Source organism: Callithrix jacchus, chromosome 12 (genome assembly GCF_049354715.1).
Source record: "Callithrix jacchus isolate 240 chromosome 12, calJac240_pri, whole genome shotgun sequence".
NCBI classification, from domain to species: domain Eukaryota; kingdom Metazoa; phylum Chordata; class Mammalia; order Primates; family Cebidae; genus Callithrix; species Callithrix jacchus.
In genome coordinates this window covers 41,890,654-41,915,574 of record NC_133513.1, presented here as the reverse complement: position 1 = coordinate 41,915,574, position 24,921 = coordinate 41,890,654, and the positions used below count along the sequence as shown (strand labels likewise).

The 24,921-nt window shown below is 51.8% G+C and overlaps 1 protein-coding gene across 8 annotated transcripts; it reads left to right on the top strand.

The window, feature by feature from the left end:
- Positions 1–216: 216 nt before the first annotated feature.
- On the top strand, positions 217–24,187 carry LOC100414804 (cadherin-related family member 1). Of its 8 annotated transcripts, none has more exons than XM_002756168.6 (17): positions 217–477; positions 1,131–1,226; positions 2,184–2,329; positions 3,470–3,520; positions 4,965–5,054; positions 6,678–6,764; positions 7,882–7,995; positions 9,052–9,195; positions 10,933–11,011; positions 12,237–12,337; positions 14,548–14,751; positions 15,093–15,245; positions 17,905–18,069; positions 18,557–18,624; positions 19,073–19,301; positions 19,973–20,230; positions 21,698–24,187. In XM_002756168.6, exons 1-17 carry the CDS (start codon positions 423–425, stop codon positions 22,229–22,231), a joined length of 2,574 nt encoding a protein of 857 aa, XP_002756214.4. In that variant the 5' UTR covers positions 217–422; the 3' UTR covers positions 22,232–24,187. The 8 variants fall into 8 exon arrangements, with proteins under 8 accessions (XP_002756214.4, XP_054098846.2, XP_078200106.1 ...); XM_054242871.2 differs by having other exon boundaries at positions 12,111–12,337; XM_078343980.1 differs by lacking the exon at positions 4,965–5,054 and having other exon boundaries at positions 12,111–12,337.
- Positions 24,188–24,921: the final 734 nt, after the last annotated feature.

Here is a 24,921-nt window from a genome sequence, read left to right as displayed (position 1 = left end):
TGCTAAGGCCGAGCCCCACCAGGACTTAGGGACCCTGGGAAAGCCCAATTTTCCAGCGCCCTGCTCAAGACCACTTGGGGGAAAGACACGCCACTCTTCAACCGTGTCCTGTCGGGGACCCGGGCCGCCGAGCAAAGGGGGCGTGGTGGGCGGGGAGTCCTCTGGTCACGCCTCCCTGCCGCCGCCCGCGGCTGGGAGCTGGTCCCTCCGCTCTCCGCAGCTAATTGGTCTCGTCAGGGAAGGAGCGGATCCGAGCCGTGTCATCCTCTTAGCGCCCTCGCGCCACCCGCCGCTCCCGCCCCGCGCCTCCTCCCGCCGCCGCTACCCCCATTGTCTCTGCACTCCCCGCGGGCCCAGGGCATGCTCCGCGCCCCTGCGCTGGGCCTCGGCGGCGGCAGGCGACCCTCCGCGCCGGCGGAGACATGAGGCGCGGCTGGTGGGCCGCCCTGGCCCTGGGGCTGCTGCGCCTCTGCCTGGGTGAGTGGCCGCAGGGCCCCGCCGGCTGCGTGGAAGGCGAAGGGGGTGGGCGCGGGCGCCGGCGCCACCCAGGTGGCCACAGCGACATGGTCCTGGACCACTTCCAGAGTGGGACTCGGGCTGGTGGACGGGAGCAGGGAAGTCCTTCCATCAGCCTGGCACATTCGGTAGTGGGTAGTGGGGTAGCGGAGGAGTGGGGCGCCCCGGGGCGCTTCTCCAGAGCTGGCGTCCTAGAGCCCCGGGGTTTGTTGTCCGGACCCTCGCAGCTCTGCACTCAGAAGCAGAGCTGGAGGCTTGGTGGCAGCCCCGATGCTGCGTGGGGCAGGGGATAGTGCCCTGGCACGCGGCATGACCTTGGCTGGGGCACTACCCATCTCTGAGCGCAGGTGCAATCTGCCCATTGATGAAGGCGGGGTTGGGTGCTACCTGAGTTCTCAGCGCCCACATGCTACGTGTCCCTGACAAGCCCGAGCCCACCGGAGGTGGAGTGGGGAGTGAGGGGCATCCTTTGGGCGGCGCCCCATCCTCAGTGCACTGAGGTTGGGGAGACGGAGCGCCCTCCTGCCCAGGAGCTGGGCCTGGCGCGGGACCGCGCTGGTGCGAAGCTCCCTCCTGGTGTCTGGGTGTCCGTCTGTTCTGTGTTCTTCTCCCAGTCCAGGCCAACTTCGCCCCGCACTTCTTCGACAATGGGGTCGGCAGCACCAACGGAAACATGGCTCTGTTCAGCCTCTCAGAGGACACCCCAGTAGGTGAGTAGCCCTGACACTGGCTCCCGACAGGTCTCCCTGAGGGGTGGCTTTCGTTCCCCTGGACTCAGGGACCAAGCCTGTGATTCACCTGAGCCTGTATACGCGGCCAGCGCCAAGTTGCCGGGTGCGCCCGGGGGCTCCCCGTTTGCTCTCCGAATTCCTCTGGGGAATGGCAGGAAAGAAGGTCATCGCTGCCATGGCGACTTAAGCCTGGCCAGTCCTGGAGACCAGGGCTCCCGCCCAGAGACAGGGTGGCCCCTTGAGGCAGGCAGCTGTAGGAAGCAGGCGGTAAGGTGCTGCCGATTATGGCTGTGTGACCCTGAGCAAATGTATTCACCTCCCTGAGCCCCAGGTATCTAGGCTTTAAAACAGCCTAAAAACATCCAGCTTGCTGAGATATGCAGAGAGAGGGGAGGAGAAAGGAGAGATTTCACACTCCCTTTCCCTTACTCTGTGGGCATTGGGATCTCTGGGAAAGGGGAGCGGAGAAAATAGGCACCCGGTTTAGAAATCCCTGCAGAACCCGGTCCGGGCATCAGGGACAATGCTGCACTGGGGGTCACCCCTCCTGCCTTAATGGCTGCTCCCATTTCCCCTTCCCTATACCCAGGAGCCCCTCAATCTTGGATCCTGAGAAAGGAGTTGTTACCAGGCCGAGCAGGACACAGGCACTAGTTAGGCACAGAAGACCTGCACCTGCTCTGTAACCGGTGTTAGAGATTACAGTCTGGAAAGTGACTGATCATCACATCTAACTGCTGTGAAGAATAAAAATAGAAAGTGAGAAGCAGCCAGCAGGGATGAGGCCAGCAGTGAGAGCCCAGTTCAGGGCGGTACCTTTGGCACTGAGTTGAATAGTCACTTTATAAGCAGCTGAATCCTTGGTCCTGAGCAGCTGCCACTTTTGGGAAAAGTTGGGTCTCAGATTCTGTGTCTCTCCACTGTGTCTCCTTCCAGGCTCTCACGTATACACCCTGAATGGGACAGACCCTGAGGGAGACCCCATCTCCTACCACATCAGCTTTGACCCCAGCACTAGAAGTGTCTTTTCTGTTGACCCCACTTTTGGAAACATCACCCTGGTTGAAGAACTGGACAGAGAGGTATAGGGAGGTGTGGGGAGGCCTTGAGGGGTGTCAGCCCACTGAGACATACCTTGGCGGGCTGAAGTTCCCCTAGAGCACGTTGGTTAGAACCTCTCTGCAGAGTAGGGATGAGGGGCACACCTGGGCACATCACTCTGTGAGATCTCTGGGCCACTTCCCATCAGCACAGCGGGCTTTACTCTCATGCTCCTCATTCACACAGACAGAACAGTGGGCTCCTTTGATGAGCACCTGCCAGCCCTGCTCATCTTTTAAGCATGTTCCATTAAAAATAAATCTGTTTGCACTTTGAGGTTTCTGAAAGAAATCTCACAAAGTGATTTTTCAAGCCTGTCCTTGGAAAGGTGCTATGAACCACAGGAACTCAGAGCAGGTCAGGGCTGGAAAGGCTGGTTGGGAGTGAGTCTGAGTTTATAGGGCTCCTCCACTCTACCCTCTTGGGAACCTGCAGGTGACAAGGTATGGGATTTTGCAGATTGCACACCAACCTGGTATATGACTAACTGGACCTCAGCTGCGGGGATGCTGCCAGCTCTGGTGACCGCATCCACTAGCTGCAGGACAGGGTAGAGAAAGGAAAGGGAGGTCTCAGGGACTGCTGGGGGACACAGCAGGGGAGCCCGACTGTGCTGCCAGTACCCACTCCCTGGCACCCACGGGATCTGGCGACCTCCAATACTCCTCCCCATTGAGGTCTCACCGTATCCTGGGGAGCACTGAGATACCATGGATGTGAGCCTCTGCAGAGCCCTGGATTATGGAGAGGTGTGGAGAGAGAAGGGGAGAAAAAGGAAAAGAAAGAGGAAAAGTCTTCATGACACCTTGAGCACACAAAGGTCGGCGTCTCTCATCACTGTGGCAGGAGAATATTTTCTGTTGGAGCCCCAGCCTCTGGGTCTCTGGGTTTGTAAGAACCCCGGAGACAAAAGTCCCTAAACAAGGTCTCTAGCATGGGGGGGAGGCAGCTTTCTACTCTGCCAGGCATGCTGCAGCCACCACCCACCCTGCTCCAGGGATCTGTTGGCACGCCCAGGCCTCCTCTGATGAGTTTGTGGGGCAGGGAGAGCTCCACCCAGCCATGAGGGTCCCATGGAGTGTCAGACTCCTGTTCACTCACTCAGTCCCTTTGCTTCACAGCGGGAGGATGAGATTGAAGCCATCATCAGCATTTCTGACGGCCTGAATCTGGTGAGTGCAAGCCCAAGGCAGTCTCTGGCAGTCTGCAGTATTTGCGACTGAGAAGGGGGAGGCTGGCATGATTCCTCCTCCAGCCTTCATGGGGCTTTTCTGTAAGTTTAAGCCAGGGCCCAGCAAGACCTGCCCAAAGTGCCCACAGGAGAGGGCTGCAGCAAGGCCAGAGGGGAAGGAGGGAAAAGAAGGAATGGAGAGATCAGGCAGTCTGAGTTGAGCTTCTAATGGGTCTAACCCACATTCCACAACATCTCCTGAAACTTGCCCTCCCCATCTGCCTCTTCCACCTGGGTCTTGGCCTCCTGCTCAGTCACCTGAGCTGAACACCTGGGCACCCCACAGCAACTACTTTCTCTCAGCACTCATCAGTGCTCCCTGGATGACCTAACAAACACCAGGGGCTCACTGGCCTCCAGGCTCCCCCACCCCAATTGCCTCTGAAGTTGTCACTATGGGCCAGTCAGATCTGCCCACTCTGAGGCTCAGAAAGTGCTAACAGCTGGCCTCTGCCACTGGCAGGATGAAAACCAAGCTTCAGTCTGGTGTTCCAGGCCTCCCCGTTGGGCACCATCTGCCTTGCTGCCTTTTCTCCCACATCCACCCCACCCAGGCCATAATCTAGACATAAATCTACTTCCGTCCTCTCAGCTCACCATGCATGTCACGCCTTTTTGCCTTTGCACAACGCAGCCTCTTCATCCTGGCACACCTTTCTGCCTCTTTCCTCCTGGCAGACCTCCCTCAGGGATTAATTGTCACTCCTCTGAGAAGCCTCCCTGCTCTCTGCCACCACAGCCCAGGCACTCCCAACCCTAACGGATGCATTTACACGGGCCATGTGTGTGCGCTGGTGCAGTGTAGGGCTCCGTCCCCAGTGCCTGACATACTGCTGCTATCATCTTGAGGAGATACAACTTGTTTTTGTTTGTTTGTTTTGAGATGGAGTTTCGCTCTTGTTACCCAGGCTGGAGTGCAATGGCACAATCTCGGCTCACTGCAACCTCCGCCTCCTAGGTTCAAGTGATTCTCCTGCCTCAGCTTCCCAAGTAGCTGGGACTATAGGCACATGCCACCATGCCCAGCTAGTTTTTGTATTTTTAGTAGAGACGGGGTTTCACCATGTTGACCAGGATGGTCTCAATCTCTTGACCTCGTGATCCACCCGCCTCGGCCTCCCAAAGCGCTGGGATTATAGGCTTAAGCCACCACACCTAGCCTACAACATGTTTTTAAATATGATGATCTTTGCCCTGATATCCCCACCAGGATGAAACACAGTGCTTGGCACTAAGAGGCTGCTTAATGTTTGTTGAATGAATGAGTAAAAGAAGGAAGGGAGGGAGAGAGAGAGGAGGGACGGGAAGAGCGTCAGAGGTTGCTACCCATTCATTCCTCAGAAGGTCTCATTGCACTGGCTCTTGATCCCTCTGCCCCTTCTCAGGTGACTGAAAAAGTTGTGATCCTGGTGACTGATGCCAATGACGAGGCACCCAGGTTCATTCAGGAGCCTTATATTGTCCTGGTTCCCGAGGTGAGTGAGGAGCCACTGGAGGGGCCAAATGTCCCACCCAGGCCCATAGCTTACCCCTGGTGCTGCCCTGTGGCCTCACCATGGCTCACCGCCCTGTGGAGAGCCTCTCTGTCACCACCTGCTCCCTCTCACATTCGCTTTTATTCCAAAGGAATATTCATTTGCTTTTTTCCATTGTAGTCATAATATATGTTTAGAGTAGAATTGTGAAATACATAGAAAAGTGAGGAAAACGAGTTTTCAAAATCACCCTCACTCCCTCCAACTTGAGACATTGTTAAACTTTGGTGTATTTCCTTCTAGTCTTCTTGTCATTATAGAGTTTTTTTTTTCTGTTTGTTTGGCAAAGTTGTGATTATACTAAACATGTGCTTTCAGTATCCTATTTGCACTTAAGTTATAACATACACATTTTCCTCATTAATTGTAAAGTTTGGGTAACTATCGTTATAATAGCTTTCATCAAGTGAACAGTCTATCATTTACAGAATCATTGCCTGATGTTTGGCTATTTAAGGTGCTTTAAATTTTGCTGTCATGAGACACATCAACTTCTGAGCATCCATTTGTTTTCTGTTAATTCGGATTCTTTCCTTAAGATACAGTTTAGGATTCAAATACTGTATCAAAATCACATATGCCCACGGGGTGTTGCCAGATTGCTTTTCCAGAAGGCACCTGTGTGCTCCCTCCCCACAACCGGAGGGTTTTTCTCCCCTGCCCCTTAACAACACTGGATTTTCAAAGTTTAAAATGTTTGCTCATTCAGGCCAGGTGTGGTGGCTCACACCTATAATCCCAGCACGTTAGGAGGCCAAGACGGATGGATGACCTGAGGTCAGGAGTTCGAGACCAGCCTGACCAACATGGTGAAACCCCATTTCTACTAAAAATACAAAATTAGCCTGGCATAGTGGTGGGCACCTGTAATCCCACTTACTCAGGAGGCTGAGGCAGGAGAACCACTTGAACCCGGGAGGCAGAGGTTGCAGTGAGCTGAAATCATGACATCGCACTCCAAACTGGGTAACAAAAGTGAAACTCCATCTCAAAAAAAAAGTTTGCTAATTCTTTTTTTTTTTTTTTAAGATGGGGTTTCACCATGATGGCCAGGCTGGTCTTGAACTCCTGACCTCAGGTTATCCACCCACCTCGGCCTCCCAAAGTTCTAGAATTACAGGCGTGAGCCACTGCGCCTGGCCAAAAGTTTGCTAATTCAATAGGAGAAAGATGTCTCATTCTTGCTCTAAAATGTAGGCATATGGTCCCCGGTGACCCTAAATATGTCTGTGGTTATGAATCATTTCCTCCTTTATGGATTGCTATTTCATAGGTAGACCCTTTATCTGTTTAGGGGCTTGGTTTTTTCCTTCTCCCTCTCTCCTTGAGCACCTCCCCCAGCCCCTCACTACGTCTTTTTGCTCCAATTTCCCTTTCCCTCTTTCCTGCACCCCCCTCTGAGCCACTGTCCCTGTTGGGTGCTCACACACTTTATCCTTACCTGTCCACCTCTTTTTGGTGCTTCACTCCCCTGACCCCACTGCTGCATGCCCCTATTGCCTCTGTTCCCCTGAGAACACTGTCAGTGTGTCTGATCCTCCCCTGTGGCTGTGATCCCTTCAGGACATACCTGCTGGGAGCAGCATCTTTAAGGTCCATGCGGTGGACAGGGACACAGGCTCTGGAGGGAGTGTCACCTACTTCCTGCAGGTAAGGTGGGACCTACAATCCTGTAGGTAACCTGGGGCTGGGCCAGAGGGGACACCTGGGCAGCCCCTACCTCCATCACCCAGGCCCTTAGGTTGGTGCCTCTGTGATTCCCAAGGAGTCCACGAAGGATTGGGATGGGCAGGAGGGGGTGTGAGAGGGACAGAAGCCTTCTTCCCCTGATGGGCCAATCCTGGCTTCCTCTAAATCAGCCTGTCCCCTCCCTCTTTCCATGTCCCAGGACCCTCAGCCCTCCACATCCGCAGCCCTTTCCGCAGGGGCTGCCACATGGGTGGAGAACCCTGTGTAGGCCCAGAATGGTCAATAGAAAAAAGAGCAGAAGGGGCAACACTTAAAAGAAGCAGAGCTCTGATGCCCCTAACAACACAGGCCCAGAAGTCCCCTGGACTGCATGAGTGCTGGAGAGACCCCACCCCTCACCACCCTTCACATGACCTTCAGCGTGTTATCTAACTTTCCCAGCTGATTTTCCTCATGTATCACATGGGAGAGAGAAAAACACATCCTTGTTGCTTTTTTGTGAAGATTACATACGTGTAAAGCCCCAAAAACAGCACCTGGCACTAGCGCCTGACCCTACCCAGACAGAAGGGCCCCCGGGACTGCATCGGAGGCCAGTGTTCCCTGCCAGCCTCCTTCAGGCTGCACACCCTCTCCCCCAATGCCAGGCTGCCTGGGACTGGCCCGCAGTCACTTGTTTGTTGTAGGGTTTGAAGGTCCCAACGTTTCCCTCCTTCACTGTGACTCTTAAGCCCTGGCCGCCTCCAGGTTAGATTACTCTGCAGACATTGCCACCTGCTGGACCCTCCAGTCCAGAGCTTAGCCCAAAGCGGAGGCTAAGAAAACTGGTTTTCCAGTTGAGCAGGAAGAAAAGCAAAGGCCCAGAAGGGAACATTGTGTTTTTGCCTGAGAGTGTGGGAGGGCAAGCCCCCAGTCCTATGACGGAGAACCTGGGAAAAGCTGAGTGCTCTGAAGCAGGAACCTCAGCCCTAAGGTCCTGTGACGAGGGGCAGTGAGGACTCCCTTCAGAAACCAGAGCGGGCATTCCCAGGGCTGGCCTGGGTTCTTTTGAGGTCCAGCTTCCTCCTAATTCTTATAGAACCTACACTCCCCATTTGCTGTGGACCGCCACAGCGGTGTGCTGCGCCTCCAGTCTGGGGCTACTCTGGATTACGAGAGGTCCCGGACCCACTACATCACTGTGGTCGCCAAGGTAACACAGTGGGACAGGGGAGCATCTAGTCTCTCCTCAGTCCTTGGGTTGGAACCGAGTAGGCTCTACAGGGGAGTGGGAGCAGTTTGGAGAGCAGGAGACATGGTGGGTGTAGGGAGATAGGGCGCAGCTGCTTGGAATATTTTCTGCCTGGATATATTCTCCAGGGAGGCTGGGCTCTGTGGGCTCACAGAGGGCATATGCCTCCTCGAAACAGATGGGCCAGGATCCCCTAGGTAGGACCAGGTGGGATGGCCAAGAGAATGGCGTCCCCTCACATCTTCAACAGCGTGGCCTCCGGGCACCTCCATCTCGCTGGCCAGGCTTGCTCACCTACCTCCTCCTCTCTGTGTGACCAGGCACCCCTTCTGAGCCTCAGTTTCCTCATCTGCCCCCCCCCAAACTCAACTAAAGTTCCCATATTTATGAAATGCATGGTGTGGGAAACACTGGAAGCCAGCAGGTACCCACAGAAGCTTCTTCCCCCACAAAGAGTGCAAAACCCCAGCTGTCCCTCTAGGCCCAGCACTATCTTTTGCAGGCAGGCCCTTGCTGGTCACTGTCTACGGGCCATCCCACTGCAGCCTGTACCAGGAGGCCCAAGTCAGCCTCACCTGCCCATAGCTGCACGGGCTGGGCTGGGTGCACATCTCCACTATGATGCTTGGTGTGGGGCCCAAGTCTTGGCTGTTGTGGGCCCCCGGCACTCAGCACAGGCCATACACAGAGTAGGTAGGTCCTCAGGAGGTGCCTGAGGCTTGGTTCCTGGCTGGCAGGGGGAACTTAGCTCTGCAGGCCTTTCTTCTGCCACCCATCTGCTATTTCTCTGGAGAGAGAACTAACCCCACTTGCAAAGGAATGGTGGCATTTTAATGTTCCCAGCACCCCTGTGAGAGGAGAAGTCTCTCCAGGTGACACAGGAGCAAACAGAAACTTGGAGAGGACAGCTGACCTCACAGCCATAAGTTGGCAGAAGCCAGGTTCTCATGGGTTCTGTTCAATTCCACATCCCAACTTGCCTTCATGCTCCTTCTGTGGCCCCCGATTCTTCCACAGGATGGCGGTGGGAGGCTTCACGGGGCTGACGTGGTGTTCTCAGCCACCACCACGGTCACGGTCAACGTGGAGGATGTTCAGGACATGGCCCCTGTCTTCGTGGGCACACCCTACTATGGCTATGTGTATGAGGACACCCTTCCGGTGGGTGGCTGTGCCCCTCAGCCAGCATCCCTTCCAGATGCCTCCTGCCCTGACCCTTGTGATTTTCGGGACCCCCTGCTGGAGATGACTGGGATGGCCTTGGTCACTCTCCTCACACAGAGGCCAGCTCTGTGGGCTCACCCAGCCTCAGGCCATGAACTGGCCCTTTTTCCCCCATCTAGACCATGAGCTCCCGCTGGGCAGAGACAGGCTGGAGCCAGGCCTCACTAGGCCACAGCTTAAGAACTCTGTGCAATTGAATTGCATTCTTAATTTGCACTTGTCTGATTATTCTGGACTTCTTTTTTTTTTTTTGTTTTTGAGACGGAGTCTCACTCTGTCATTCAGGCTGGAGTACAGTGGCGCCATCTGGGCTCACTGCAACCTCTGCCTCCTGGGTTCAAGCAATTCTCCTGCCTCAGCTTCCCGAGTAGTTGGGACTACAGGTGCGCACCGCCATGCCCAGCTAATTTTTTGGTTTTGTTTGCTTGTTTGTTTTTGTTTTTGAGATGGAGTCACGCTCTGTCGCTCAGGCTAAAGTGCAGTGGCGCGATCTCAGCTCACTGCAACCTCTGCCTCCTGGGTTCAAGCGATGCTCCTGCCTCAGCCTCCTGAGTAGCTGGGACTACAGGTGGCGTGCCATCATGCCTGGCTAATTTTTATAGTTTTAGTAGAGACGGGGTTTCACCATGTTGGGCAGCCAGAATGATCTTGATCTCCCGACCTCGTGATCCACCCGCATTGCCTGTCAAAGTGCTGGGGTTACAGGCATGAGCCACCGCACCTGGCCAATTTTTGTATTTTTAGTAGAGAAGGGGTTTCACCATGTTGGCCAAACTGGTCTGGAACTCCTGACCTCAGGTGATTCACCCACCTAGACCTCCCAAAGTGCTGGGATGACAGGCGTGAGTCAATGCCCCTGGCCTATTCTCGACTTTATAAAGCAAAAGGAAATAGTTGTTGAGGACCCAGTGCTGAAGACAAGCTCAAAGTGAGGGAGAGCTGCTGGACCGCCCTGGATGGTGCCTGCAGGGTGGGCCAGGGGAGGCCCAGTCCATTCCACTGAGGAGCTAAGAGGAGAAGGAGGTGCTGAGGGACAGGGTTCAGGGCAGGCTCCAAGTGAGGAGGCCACACCTGTGCCAAGTTAAGAAGTAGCCTGAAGTCAACAAGAGAGAAGGGCTGGTGTGGGGGGGCTTAAGAGGGGACAACAGCCATAGGTCAAGCAAGACTTACACAGCTGGGGCAGCCCTATCCCAAACCCTTGTAGCAGCACCAAATGCCCACATGATGAAATCTAAATTCTGGTACCTCACATATGAGGCCTGGTCTCTCTCCCACCTGTCGTTCCCCTCTCCCTTCATGCACCTCTGGGGTAGGATGAAAGCAAAAGATAGAGGTGGCAGTGAGAGTGAGGCTGAAGAGTGGGGAGCAGTAGAGGCAAGGGCTGAGTGTGGTCTGTGGGCCAGAAGTAGGAGGGTGCAAGAGAATCTCCGGGCAGCCTGGGTACTGCCCCTTACCGGTGAGGAAGCAGTGGGGGCTCAGGCTATCCCTCCAGCCTATAGGTCAGTGAGTGCGTCTATCCCTGGCACAGGAGAACAGGGCCATGCTGCATGGCCACACAGAGGCCTGGCTCTTTTCTTGGGTGGGGGTAGCACCTCCTTTTTTATCATGGGGACATTGGGGAGGGGAGGGCCCCCATATTACCCATCAGGCAGCGGCTGCTCCTGTTTTCCCGAGGGCTCGGAGGTACTGAAGGTGGTCGCCATGGATGGAGACTGGGGCAAACCCAATCCGATTCTCTACAGCCTCGTCAATGGTGAGTCTGAGTGGCTTAGGGGGCTGCAGCTTTAATTGTCTGGGTGGCCAGAGCAAAGTTCCCCAATCTCTCTAGAAGCCAGCTCCCTCATCTGTAGGACCAGGAGTACAAGATGTATGGAGAGGAAGGGCAGGGTCCAAGACAAGGAAGTCTCTGGGTTGTGTGCTTCGTCCCCTGCCTGTCATGACACCCAGGAGCTGGGAGAGCATGGGCAGGGGTGCTGAGAGCAACACGGAGGTGCTGACCCATGCTCCTCTCCCCCTGGGTATTTGCTCCTTGATGGGAACGTATGGCAACATTTCTCACACTTTTTAAGTGGCTATGCATTTTCCTCATTCTTTTTCATTGTTATCCCACAGCATATAGCTGAATTAAATGAATCAAGTGCAGTGATGATATGGCGTCTCCCTAAAGCAGCCCTGTATATGGACAAGAAAACCGAAGTTCAGATGAGCTAAATAGGCATCCCAAGCTTCCATCACTGTATTTGAACCTGAGCCTGCTAGCTCTACAGCCCGTGCTCTTCCCACAGCTGGGCAGCAACTGAGCCAGCTGAGCTGTCCCTGGGCTAGGCCAGGGCATCGCACCTGGTGCCTGGTCCCAGATGTGTACATATGTGTACGCCCCAGCCTGCCTCTAGGACATGCCTGTGCATACTCACTTTCCAGCAGCTCACATGTGGACAAACCTGCCAGCCTCTTTTTCCAACCTCACGGGACCTCAGCTGCCTTCCCTCCCATCACCACTGCAAAGCTTTTGCCAGTCCCAGAGCACCCATCCCATCTCCTGCCTGTCCCACTCCACACCCTCCCTCTCCTCTCTTTATTCCCTTCCTCCTGTCCCTCCTTTCCCTGCTCCCCATCCATGTGTCCATGTCCTCCTCTCACTGTATGTCCTCATTGCTTCTTCTCTTTTCTTCACACACACACACAAACACACACATGTGCACACATGCACATCTAGTATTATGCATAAGAGAAGGGACACAGTATGGAACCTGGGAGCTGGACAGAAGTGAGTTCAAGTCCCAGATCTGCACTGACTGTGTAGCCTTAGACAAGTTACTTCGCCCCTCTGAGACTGTTTCCATGTTCACAAGACACAGATGACAGGAATCCATTCTATGGAGACTTTCCTAGGCAATACAGAAGAGCTTTCATCGACACGACTCCCCTGCGCCTCCCCGTGGCCCTGTGTAGAATTTCAGGGTGCTTCTCTGTGACAGGGAGCGATGGAGCCTTTGAAATTAACGAGACGTCTGGAGACATCTCCGTCATGCAGAGCCCAGCCCAACTCCAGAGAGAGGTGTATGAGCTGCATGTACAGGTACCCTCTCTCTAGCTTTGTCTTCCCTGCCCACTTTTGGTCCTAGAAGGCTATAAAAGTGATGAGACCCAGGCCCTTTTTCCTGGGACCCACAGTCTGGGGGAGGGGGGCTAGATGTTGTTCCAAAGAGCACCTGCACCAGACATGAACTCACCAACAGGGAGTCATAGAAAGGCAGGAGGAGGTGGGACTGAAGCAGCCATGTCTGAGCATGGGTGGGATCTCACAGGTGCATGCTGCCAGAGGCTGGCATTGGGTGGGTGGAGGCCGAGTGAAAGCATTCCAAGCCAGGAAAGTGCAGCAAGCTCAGGCTGGAAGGAAGAGCAGCGATGTACTGGAGAAACAACAAGGAGTCAGGTGAGGCCACAGCAGAGAGCCCATGGGCAGTCTGGAGAAGGAGGAAAGGTGGACTCTCAAGCTGGGGCCAGAGGAGCCCTGAAACCGAGGGGACTATACAAGGGATTTGTCTCTAGAGCTGTATGTGTGGCTTGTGCAGTCACACAGGGACTTATACTTAGGAGGGTCCCACACTGAGCTGAATGCTTGAAGTTTGCTGTCTTGGAATTCTTTCAGCAAGAGACCCCATATTTTTATTTTTCACCGGGCCTGTAAATTATATAGTTGGTCCCGCCCAAGAGCAATAAGGAGCCATTGGAAGGTTTTCAGCAGGATTACAGTCACTAGGAAAGTTCACCTGGCTGCTCATCCGACAAGTGGAGTTCCCAAATTTGAAGAGTTGGGCCAACCAAGATTTTCAGGATCTACTCCTGGGAGTAGGAATTCAGTATGTTTGGGGCAAACCCAGGAGTCTGCGTATTATAAGCACCCAGGTAATTCTGGCACCAGTCCCAGCCAGAATTTGAGAACTCTGGTCTCAACTTGGATTCAGAGGAAACTGGATGAGAAGTAACAGGGGAGGAGAACCTATGGGGGTGAGGAGAGGTGGGTTGGAAGAAAGGGATAAATTGAAAAGTACGCATGAGGCAGATTGCACAGAATGAAGAAATTGGCTTTGAGGGTAAGGGATGGGAGAGGAATAGATGAAGCCTGGTGGTACCATGCCATCAGGAGTACAGGACAGAGGGCAAGTCAAGTAGGTGAGAAGGATGAGTTCAAATGCCTAAGGAATATATAAGTTCAAACATCAAAACCTGGGCCATACAGGTTTGCAACTGTGGGAGAGAATGTCAACCTACAGGTAGCTGGAAGGCTTGGGAGGGAATAAAGGCACCCAGAGAAGAAGAAGAGGGAGAACAATTGACCAAGCACAGCTGTGTGAGCTGTGTGAAGAGGCTGAGAGTGAGGAGGAGGAGACGAGCAGGAAAAGGAAACCCAGGAGGGATCAGAGGTTGAGGAGAAGCTGTAGAGAGCAGAGTCATGTTGCCACAGGAATAGAACACTTGGGAAGAAGAAAGAGTAGCAGTGACAGATGCAGTGTGGAAGTCAGGGTGAAGTATTTGAATGAGGGATGGGGTGAGAATCAAAAGGGACAACAGTGAAGGTGTGAAGGAGTAGAGTGCAGGGAGGGTGATTTTAGGATACATAAGACCAGAGCATGATTACAGAACAAGGGAAAGGAGTTCTTGAAGAAGCTCATAGGATATCTGCCATATGGTTCACAGGGTGCCTATGGGCTCTTGGCCCTGGCTTTGTAGGCTGTATTAGTTATCAGCTATGTAATGAATTACCCCAAACTTAGTAGCTTAAAACAATACACATTCATATCTCATAGTTTCTGTGGTTCAGGACTCCAGGCTCAGCTTGGCTGGGTCTTTGGTCTCCAGGTCCCTCGCATTGTTGCAATCAGATTGTCAGCCAGGACTGGGGTCTCATCTGCAAGCTTGACCGGGGAAGTACTGGTTTCCATGCCTACCCAATTATTGGCAAGACTCAATTCCTTGTGGGCTGTTGGACTAAGAGCTTCAGCTCCTTGCTGGCTATTGGCTAGAGGTCACCGTTCGTCTCTGTCAGCTGTAGTTACCTGCTTTATCAAAACCAGCAAAAAAGAGAGTTCACAAGACAGAAGTTACAATCTCTTGTCATCTAATCATGAAGTGATAGCTTGCCATCTTTGCCATATGTTATCATTCAGAAACAAGTTGCTAGGCCAGGACACACTCAAACTGAGGCGATTATACAAGGGAGGTAGGAGCTGGACCATCTGAAGGGTACACCTGCCACACAGCAATAGACGCTTTTCCCCATCCCAGGTGACCGAGATAAGCCCTGTGGGCAGCCCAGCTGCCCAGGCCATAGTCCCAGTCACCATCAGGATTGTGGACCTCAACAACCACCCACCAACATTCTATGGAGAGAGTGGACCCCAAAACAGGTTTGAGCTGTCCATGAATGAGCACCCACCCCAGGGAGAGATCCTGAGGGGCCTCAAGATCACCGTCAATGACTCTGACCAGGTGCGTGGTCCTGCCCTCCACTCTGCCTTCCCGCAAACTGCATGGAGCTGAGGTCCCAAAGCTAAGTGGGTCTGCATCAAACTTCCCTGTGTATGTAGCAGGGGTCCAGTGGGCCACAAAAATGAATGAAACAATAAGAGGAGAGAGGAGGCAGAGTAGCCAATCAAAGTCTACCTGCTTAGCCTGAAGGCACTCACAATCCATTCAGAAGGAAAAGTCAGATGCAGAAACTCTCTTAATAATATCTCCCAGGTTAAGGGCATGTGAAGACTTCTATGCAGTAGGAATATAAATTTCTATCCTCATTCATCTTCCCTGTTTCCATTCTCCAAATTCTCCAGGGAGCCAATGCCAAATTCAACTTGCAGCTGGTGGGAGCCAGGGGCATCTTCCGAGTGGTTCCACAGACAGTCCTGAATGAAGCCCAAGTCACGATCATTGTGGAGAACTCAGCTGCCATTGACTTTGAAAAGTCCAAAGTATTAACTTTCAAGGTTGGTGGTGCCTTGAACTCACTGCCCTGAATGGGAGGGACCCAGGAATTCATACAAGCATCTTGGTTCATTCCCGAGGGGTCTCTTGTCACTCTCTGGCCTTCCTGGCCCTCCTCTTTTCTTCTCCAGCCCTCTGCTCTTCCTGCAGGTTGCTCACAGCTTCAGCCTCACTGAGCTCCCTGGCTTACACACCACAACCAGCCCCAGGAATGGAGGTGGTGGTGTGGGATCAAAGGAAAACTACCAATATAATTTGCCATGTTAATAGACTGAGAGGAAAACTATTTGATGATCAAGATAGATGTTTTATCATATGCCTTGACATCTGTTATCTCTCCTAATAACAATCTTAGCAGAAGAGAAACAAAATACTTCTGTGATATCATTGATAATTATGTAAAATAAAGGTATTACAAAATGCATATTATATATGAACATACATAATATGTTAATAGGAAAAGGAAATACTTCATTGACATGATTAAAATTTTTATTTATAATTCTACACATATACACATGTCCTCTTACAGTCTGTATTATGCTTCAAAGTGAAATACTCGGCCAGGCGCGGTGGCTTACGCCTATAATCCCAGCACTTTGGGAGGCCGAGGCGGGTGGATCACGAGGTCAAGAGATGGAGACCATCCTGGTCAACATGGTGAAACCCTGTCTCTACTAAAAATACAAAAATTAGCTGGGCATGGTGGTGCATGCCTGTAATCCCAGCTACTCAGGAGGCTGAGGCAGGAGAATTGCTTGAACCCAGGAGGCGGAGGTTACGGTGAGCCGAGATTGCGCCATTGCACTTCAGCCTGGGTAACAAGAGCGAAACTCCGTCTCGGAAAAAAAAAAAAAGAAAAGCGAAATACTATTACAAAAGCAATCCATGAAGTTAGGAACAAAGCATGGATGCCTGCTATCACCACTATTATTTAACAGAATTCCTGGAATAACATTGTTCCTGGATAAGGAAAGGAAATAAGAAGTTCAAACGTTAGAAAGGAGGAGACAAGATAGATATTATTTGCAGATAATACGATTGTTCGGTTAGAGAATCTAAGAGAAAAGACAAAACAAAACTCTTAGAAACAGCAAAATTGCTAATATGGCTGATTACAAAGTTTATGCACAAAATCCAGTAGTTTTCCTATATACAGAAAATAATAAGAAAATATGAGACTAAAAATTCTCTTTTACAATAACAACCAACACATAAAATTTGTAGGAAGTAGCATAAGAAGAAATGTGTATCATCCAAATGATGAAAAATGCAAAATTTTACAAAGAGGCATAAAGAAAGTAAAAGACATAAAGGGTATACCTTGTTTAAAAAGTTTGAATTCTCCTTAAGTTAATAAAGAATTTGGTTTGGTGCAGTGGTTCACACCTGTAATTCCAGCACTTTGGGAGGCTGAGTGGGACAGATAGCTTGAGCCCAAGAGTTTGAGACCAGCCTGGACAACATGGCAAAACCCCATCTCTGCAAAAACTACAAAAATTAGCCAGGCATCGTGGTGCATGCCTGTAGTCTCAGCTTCTCGGAAGGCTGAGATGGGAGGATGGCTTCAGCCTGGGACGCAGAGGTTGCAGTGAGCCAAGATAGCGCCATTACCCTCCAGCCTGGGCAACAGAGCCAGGACTTGGTTTTTTTTTTTGAGACAGACTCTTGCTTCATCTCCAGGCACCAGGCTGGAGTGCAGTGGCACTATCTCAGCTCACTGCAACCTCCTCCTCCCATGTTCAAGCAATTCTCCTGCCTCAGCCTCCCAAGTATCTGGGACTACAGGCATGTACCACCACGCCCAGCTAATTTTTGTATTTTCAGTAGAGACAGGGTTTCACTATGTTGGCCAGGGTGGTCTCGATCTCTTGACCTCGTGATCCACCCGCCTCGGCCTCCCAAAGTGCTGGCATTACAGGTGTGAGCCACCACGCCAGCCCTATTTATTGTTTTTGAGGCAGAGTCTTGCTCTTTCTCCCAGGTTGGAGTGCAGTGGTGTGATCTCAGCTCACTGCAACCTCCACTTCCTGGGTTCAAGTGATTCTCATGCCTCAGCCTCCCAAGTAGCTGGGATTACAGGTGCATGCCACCATGCCCAGCTAATTTTTGTATTTTTAGTAGAGACAGTGTTTCAACATGTTGGCCAGGCTGGTCTCGAACTCCTGACCTCAGGTGATCCGCCCACCTTGGCCTCCCAGAGTGTTGGGATTAGAGGAATGAGCCATCGTGCCCGGCCTGTTTGTTGTTGTTGTTGTTGCCCCTAATTAATTCTTCCTTAGAATTTCCTTTGGACAAGTGGCAACGAGGTTTGACAAAATTAAACTGGTTTTTACCTTTGGCAATAAACTTATAAAAATAGTCAAGACAATTGGAACTGGAAAGGAATATGCAGCTCAGTGGAACAAAATAAACTGACTCCAATATAGAAGGGAATGATCAGAAAACTGGCATTACAAGCCAATTGAGGGGATAGAGGATGATGCCAGGCCTCAGAGGTGATCCTTACAGATTGTGGCAGGAATAGCCGGTTGGCAGCTGTGAGGAAGATTGGGAGACTTGGCAGACAGAGGCTGTATCAGTCCTGGGGAGATGAGGTGGGAAGGCTCTCCGCAGGGTGATTACCCACCCAGACAAGTTCTCATTTTCCTTCCTTCCCAGCTCCTGGCAGTTGAAGTGAACACTCCGGAGAAATTCAGTTCTACAGCGGATGTTGTGATCCAGCTCCTGGACACCAATGACAATATCCCCAAGTTCAACTCCCACTACTACGTTGCCAGGATTCCTGAGAATGCCCCAGGGGGCTCCAGTGTGGTGGCTGTCACAGTGGGTTGGAGACTGGCCTAGGAACTGGAGTGGGATGGGGGCCTTGTGAAGCCAGACAAATCTGGAAGGTCAATTCCAGTTTGAGTGGCAAATCCCACACTCATTAGCTGTCCTTGGACAAGATACTTGCCCTCTCTTAGCCTCAGTTTCTTCATCCATGCAATGGGGATTACAACACCTCACAGAACTGTAATGAGGATATACATGTAAACAACAAGCACAGGGCATGGGACCCATCCCCTCTTCCTTCCTCATTTACAAAGGAGAGATGAATGTTTTCCAGATCTAAATCTCTTGGCTATTTCAACACTTAAAACTTCTTGGAGGAAAACCAAGGCTCCCGGGCAGGGCTCTCCATCAATTTCTCCCCAGTTGGGCAAACCTCAAATCCCCTTGCTTTGGAGTTGAAAGCCACCCTCAGGGCATGGGAGCTGCCAACACACCCTGACAAAGAGGCACATGTCACCAGGAGCTCTTTCTCTTCCAGGCTGTGGATCCAGACACGGGACACTGGGGCGAAGTGAAATATTCCATCTATGGGACTGGGGCAGACCTGTAAGTAGATCCAGAATCCAGGACAGGGCCTTGGGCAAGGGGTTTGGAAGACTGAGGGTGGAGGGGGTCTGTGGCAGGGGCAGGAGAGACCTGGGAGGGACAGGAGCTTGGGCGAAGAGGAGTGGAGAGAGGAAGTGGAAAGCTGAGGCAGAGCGTGAAGAAGGTCAGAACCCAGGGCCTCAGGAGCCAGGTAAGCAGGACCGGCTGGGGAGGGGACAGGCTATAGGAAGAGAAAGAGAAAGACTACAACTGGAGTTGTTAAGCTGAATAGTGACAGATGGGTGTCCACGGGTGGATCTACCTTACTTAGACTGCAAGGATAGGAGGGAGCAGTGGGACACTTTGGAGGAGCTGTGTGACACCTCACTGTTGATTCGGGAGGCAGCTCGTTATTGCAGGCATGTGTGTGTATGCATGCACACCCGCGCCTATGCTCTCTGCTTGGCAGCTTCCTGATCCACCCATCCACTGGGCTTATCTATACCCAGCCCTGGGCTAGCCTGGACGCGGAGGCCACTGCCAGGTACAACTTCTTTGTGAAGGCAGAGGATATGGAAGGCAAGTACAGCATAGCTGAGGTGTTTATCACACTGTCAGATGTCAATGACCACTGCCCTCAATTTGGAAATAGCATTCAGAAGAAGACAATGGTGCTGGGGGCCCCAGTGAAAATTGAGGTGAGTTTCAGAGGCAGCTGAGCTCCCCTGAAAGCCTGGGTTCAGCAGCTGCAAGAGATACTGGGGCATACGAATTTCACTGAAGATAAAATTTATTGGCTTCCCACAATGGACAAGGAACTTTAAGATATTTTATATATCCCCAACCCCACCTCAACATAGAAGTAAAGTAGACAGTGCTACTCAACAAAGGAAAAAACAGGCCAGATGGGTTAAGTGTTTGGCTTGCCTTTACATAGCTGGTCTGCCTGCTTTCCAAAGAGTGGTTTTCTCACTGTACTTTCTCATCTTGCCAATGTGGCCAAAAGGATGAACTCTGAAACCAGGCAGACTTGACTGTGAATCCTGGCTGTCTTTCTTATGCCTCTATATCCATGGGCAAGCCACTTCGCATCTAAGTTTTCATTTCTACATCCTTAATATGTATTCACCAATACTTGCTTCCTAGACTTGTTCTGAGAATGGAACTGGGTAGCACATGTGTAAGGCCTACATAGACCCTGGCTTATAGCAGGGCACACATTCTATTCCTTTCCGAACTCAATCCTCTCAAAATAGGATCAGGACAATTTCCCATCAACCCAGCAAGCCCCATACAACATGCTGATTTAGCCAGTGTACACAAGGATGGTCCTGAAAGCCCAGCTCTGTCTGTCTCTCCCTGTGCACAGGCCATAGATGAGGATGCAGAGGAACCCAACAACCTGGTGGACTATTCCATCACCCATGCAGAGCCGGCCAATGTGTTTGATATCGATGCCCACACGGGGGAGATCTGGCTTAAGAATTCCATCCGCTCCCTGGATGCCCTGCACAACATCACACCCGGGAGGGACTGCATATGGTCTCTAGAGGTGCAGGCCAAGGACCGGGGCTCCCCATCCTTCAGCACCACGGCCTTACTCAAGATTGACATCACAGACGCTGAGGTGAGTGCAAAGTCATGGTCAGGAAAAAGGGGTCAGAGGACCAGCTCAGGCCTCTCTGCAACGTGGGCAAAACGAGAAGTACCATCTCCAGGCTTCCTCCAGAAGACACTAAGTGGGTCAGACATGGTGGCTCATACCTGTAATCCCAGCTCTTTGGGAGGCTGAGGCGGATTGATCACGAGGTCAAGAGATTGAGACCATCCTGGCCAACATGGCGAAACCCCATCTCTACTAAAAACACAAAAATTAGCCGGATGTTTGGCACGTGCCTGTAGTCCCAGCTACTTGGGAGGCTGAGGCGGAAGCGCTTGAACCTGGGAGGCAGAGGTTGCAGTGAGCCAAGATTGCGCCACTGTGCTCCAGCCTGGCAACAGAGCAAGACTCTGTCTCAAAAAAAAAAAAAAAGAAAGAAAATTAGACGGCATAAATTTGGCCAGGCGCGGTGGCTCACGCCTGTAATCCTAGCACTTTGGGAGGCCGAGGTGGGTGGATCACCTGAGGTCAGGAGTTCAAGACCAGCCTGGCCATCATGGTGAAATCCCATCTTAAAAAAAAAAAAAAGCCTGGCATGGTGGCTCACGCCTATAATCCCAGCACTTTGGGAGGCTGAGGCGGGTGGATCACGAGGTCAAGAGATCAAGACCATCCTGGTCAACAAGGTGAAACCCCGTCTCTACTAAAAATACAAAAATTAGCTGGGCATGGTGGTACACGCCTGTAGTCCCAGCTACTCAAGAGGCTGAGGCAGGAGAATTGCTTGAACCCAGAAAGCAGAGGTTGCAGTGAGCCCAGATCGTGCCATTGCACTCCAGTCTGGGTAACAACAGCGAAACTCTGTCTCAAAAAAAAAAAAAGAAAAAAAAAGACACTCGATGTTATCAAAGGCATCAAACACACAAGCTTTGGAAAGGGGGTTGAGTTTCTAGTTCAATACTTATTAATGGTGTGACTTTGGGCTTTGCTAAACCTCTGCTACCTTTCCTGTAAAATGGAAATAATGGTGCCTCCTTCACATGGCTGTTGAAAAACAGAGTCAAATCATTATGTGTAGCTCTCAGCTCAGTGTATCACAGAAAAGTAGTCACTTAAGAGGTTCCTGATATATCTGGGCAGATGGACCCCCCACTCCTTGCCACAATCAAAGGCAGGTAATCTCCTACTCTCTCAAGGACAGAATCCAGCTAAAGCCGGAGTTCTGAATCCAAATGAGGTAGTTTGCATTGCGTTCTGTCTGAGCACACTGGACTAGAGAGTGTCTGCACCATGCTGTCTCTGAATGCATCATACTCTCTCTGTATGCATTTTCCTGAACAAAAGCCCAAGTGCATAGTGCCTATCAGATTCTCAAAGGGACTCCTGACTCCAGAAAGTTTAAAAATCATTAGGTTTAAGGAAGCACATGCCCTACTCTGGACTTCAATGACCAGGTGGGAACAGCTGAGTGCAGGAAGTGGTTCTCTCTTTCAGACCCTCTCCCGGAGCCCCATGGCTGCCTTCCTGATACAGACCAAGGACAACCCCATGAAGGCCGTGGGTCTGCTGGCTAGCACCATGGCCACCGTCGTGGCCATCACCGTCCTCATCTCCACCGCCACCTTCTGGCGCAACAAGAAGTCTAACAAGGTCCTGCCAGTGCGACGGGTGGTCCGCAAGCGGTCTGCCCCTGCGCCCCGCACCATCCGCATTGAGTGGCTCAAGTCCAAGAGCGCCAAAGCTGCTACCAAGTTCGTGCTCAAAGAGAAACCTAATGAGAACTGCAACAACAACAGCCCAGAAAGCTCCCTGCCCCCAAGAGCTCCAGCTCTCCCTCCACCTCCCAGCATGGCACCCAGCACAGGCGCAGCCCACTGGACCGTGCCTACTGTCTCTGGCTCTCTCACCCCGCAGCAGTCCCAACTCCCACCAAACCCCAAAACTATGGGAAGCCCTGTCCAGTCAACTCTGATTTCTGAGCTCAAGCAAAAGTTTGAGAAGAGTATGCACAGCAAGGCTTACTTCTAATGTGTGCGCTCTGGTCTGCCCTCTTTCCTTCCCCCGACCCCGACCACCCTGCTGCTCTGACCATGCTCTCCTTCCTCTTTTCCTTAAAGTCACCCCTGTTTTGTACAATGGTGTAACTCCCATATACAGGGCTCCGGTCAGGGCCTTGGGCAAGACATTGCTTGGGCAATAGGGTGCAGTTGGAAAATACTTCCCCATTACTCAAATCCTTGGCACTGCTACAATGCCCCCCATTCTTCAGGGCTGGGAGTTGACAAGAAGCCATGTGTCTTCTATTCACTAACCCTGGACTGCTACAATGCCCCCCATTCTTCAGGGCTGGGAGTTGACAAGAAGCCATGTGTCTTCTATTCACTAACCCTGGACCTCACAGTCCCCAGGTCCTACTGGGATCTCTTAATCCTTAGTCAAGCAGCAGGTCCCTGGCCACATGGAACAACACTGACTAGAATTTGGATCCCGATGCCTGCAGCTGAGAGCAGGAGCAGGAAAAGGAGACTCAGCACTGTCTCAGGCTGGAGTTCATCAAACCTCCTGGGCTGTAGGAAAGCAAATGTAGGTAAGGGGAGGGCAGAGATGCACTGAAAACACACACACTGACTTCAGGACTGTGCCGGGAAGCATTTGGAAAGATAGAGCATTCTGTCTGGGCAAAGACTGTGGGCTCTGGTATGCCCACATGGGACCAGGGACACAGAGGTGGAAGATGGACCCTGCCAAGATTGAGGGCAGATGTCTCTATCCAGGACTGCCCTGATTCCAGAAATGTCAACGCTGGAGTTATAGAGGTAGCCCTCAAGGCATCCAGAGGAGCATCAGGGCCCCTCTCTGAGGAGCTGCCCCACCAGCCATCCTTGAAGAGACAACTCAGAGCAGTAGATGAATGTCAGGGCTGAGATGCAGGGTGACTTCCTTTTTTATCCAGCTCTTCTGCTCACATCGTATAACCTTGGGAAAGCTGTTTAAACTAACTGATCACCCTCTTCCTCATCTGTAAATGAAGAAATGTGTTCTAGAGGGATTGTTAGTGAGTCCTGTCTGCCTCATTTGTAGGTATGGGGTGAGGATTGAGGAATATAATGGTGATGAGGACTTTAACCAAGTGCAAAGCAGCATGAATGCAAAGTATTTTTCTGCAGCCCAGTTCTCTGGGTGCAGCTCTTCCAGAAGGTCTTAGGAGCCTCACAGCTACTCTGCCAAGCACCCCAGGAGGTACTGTGCTGGGCTTAGGGGGCTAGCACTAGATGATGGCATTGCCATGACTCATACACCTCTCCTTCCATTCTTCCCTTACCCATCACCACTGCGTCCTGGCCAGCTACCATCAGAGAGTACCAGAGTTCCAAGTCTCCAATTTGCCAAGATGAAGGAAATGAGTTCCCAAGAGAGGAATGCTTTGCCTGAGGCCACACAGCAGGTTGGTAGCAAGGATCTGGTCTAGCCAGGGCAGACATCAGCTTGTGACAACCTTCCCTAGGAGAGAAGTTATACAAGGCCTCTGGGGTTAATACAAACAGGTTGTGCCTTGCTTTAAGGAACCTGCTATCAGGAAATCCAGATGCGTGCACAGAGAGAGAAAAGTAGAACGGTTCTTGGCATTCGACTCCACTCACTAACAGCCCCTCTAGAATACATTGGTGATTTTATTTAAATAGATCGTACGCACATGTGGCTCTCCTGATTTCTGAGTCTGTGTTTGGAGGTGTTACTGAGATGTGCCAGTGTGCAGAATCCTTGCTGGGATTTCTACAGTCCCTGACTTGAACAGTATTAAGCAAGAGGTGTACTCTAGCTATCCAGGAGCCCAGACTGAGCAAACAGGTACTTTCCAGCCTGTGTTTCAGGAGAGGGCTGTACTGGATCATGCTTGACCTCCACAGGGAATACAGCATCCTTACGGCTTGCATGCAATCAACCTCTTTTGTAAAATGGTAAATAAAATCTGTTACCCAAAGGCCATGCTGATCCCCTGCTCCCTGCTTTCATTTGTGTTTGCTGACCTGTGGAGACCAGTCTTCTTGACACACAGCCAAGTTCAATTTGCCTCCTGGCTCCTTCAGTGGGTGGATCCATTCTTTGACTCCCAGATCTGACTCTAAAGGAGGCTGAAAAATTTTGTCCAAATTGCCATGCATATAGCTTGAACAGCAGGACATTAGCAGGCCTTTTCTATTGGACTTTTCTCCCAAACAGGACAAGCCCAGGCAGGGCTTCTTGGAGGGGAACGGAACCTGGAGCTAGAATCAATTGCACAGTCTCCCACCTACCAGTGCAGCCCAGCAACAGCAGGAATTGGGAGGCCTAGGGTGGGCAGGAAAGCGTGGGAAGCACTGTTGTTTCTCAGACAGAGGTCATAAAGATCTCTGAGCTGGAAGCTCAGGCTAGCAAGTGGACCCTGGGCCAAGGGTGAGCTCTTGGACAAGCCCAGGAACTTGAACCAAGGCAGAGCCAATCTTGCAAACTGTCCGTGGATGGGGAAGTGCCCAGTAGCCAGCATGAGCCACACTGGAAAAGAGGAGGAGGGTGCAGCCAGACCTAAGGGACTGTCAAGTGTGGTCAGTGCTGGAGGAGACCCCGCCATTGGGGTGGAGCCAGCCAAGTCCCTGTGTTAAGAATGGTGGGCCAAGGAGCTGCCTGCTCAGTCCCAGTGAGACGGGCAGAGCTTCAAGCTGGCACCATGATAGGCCTCC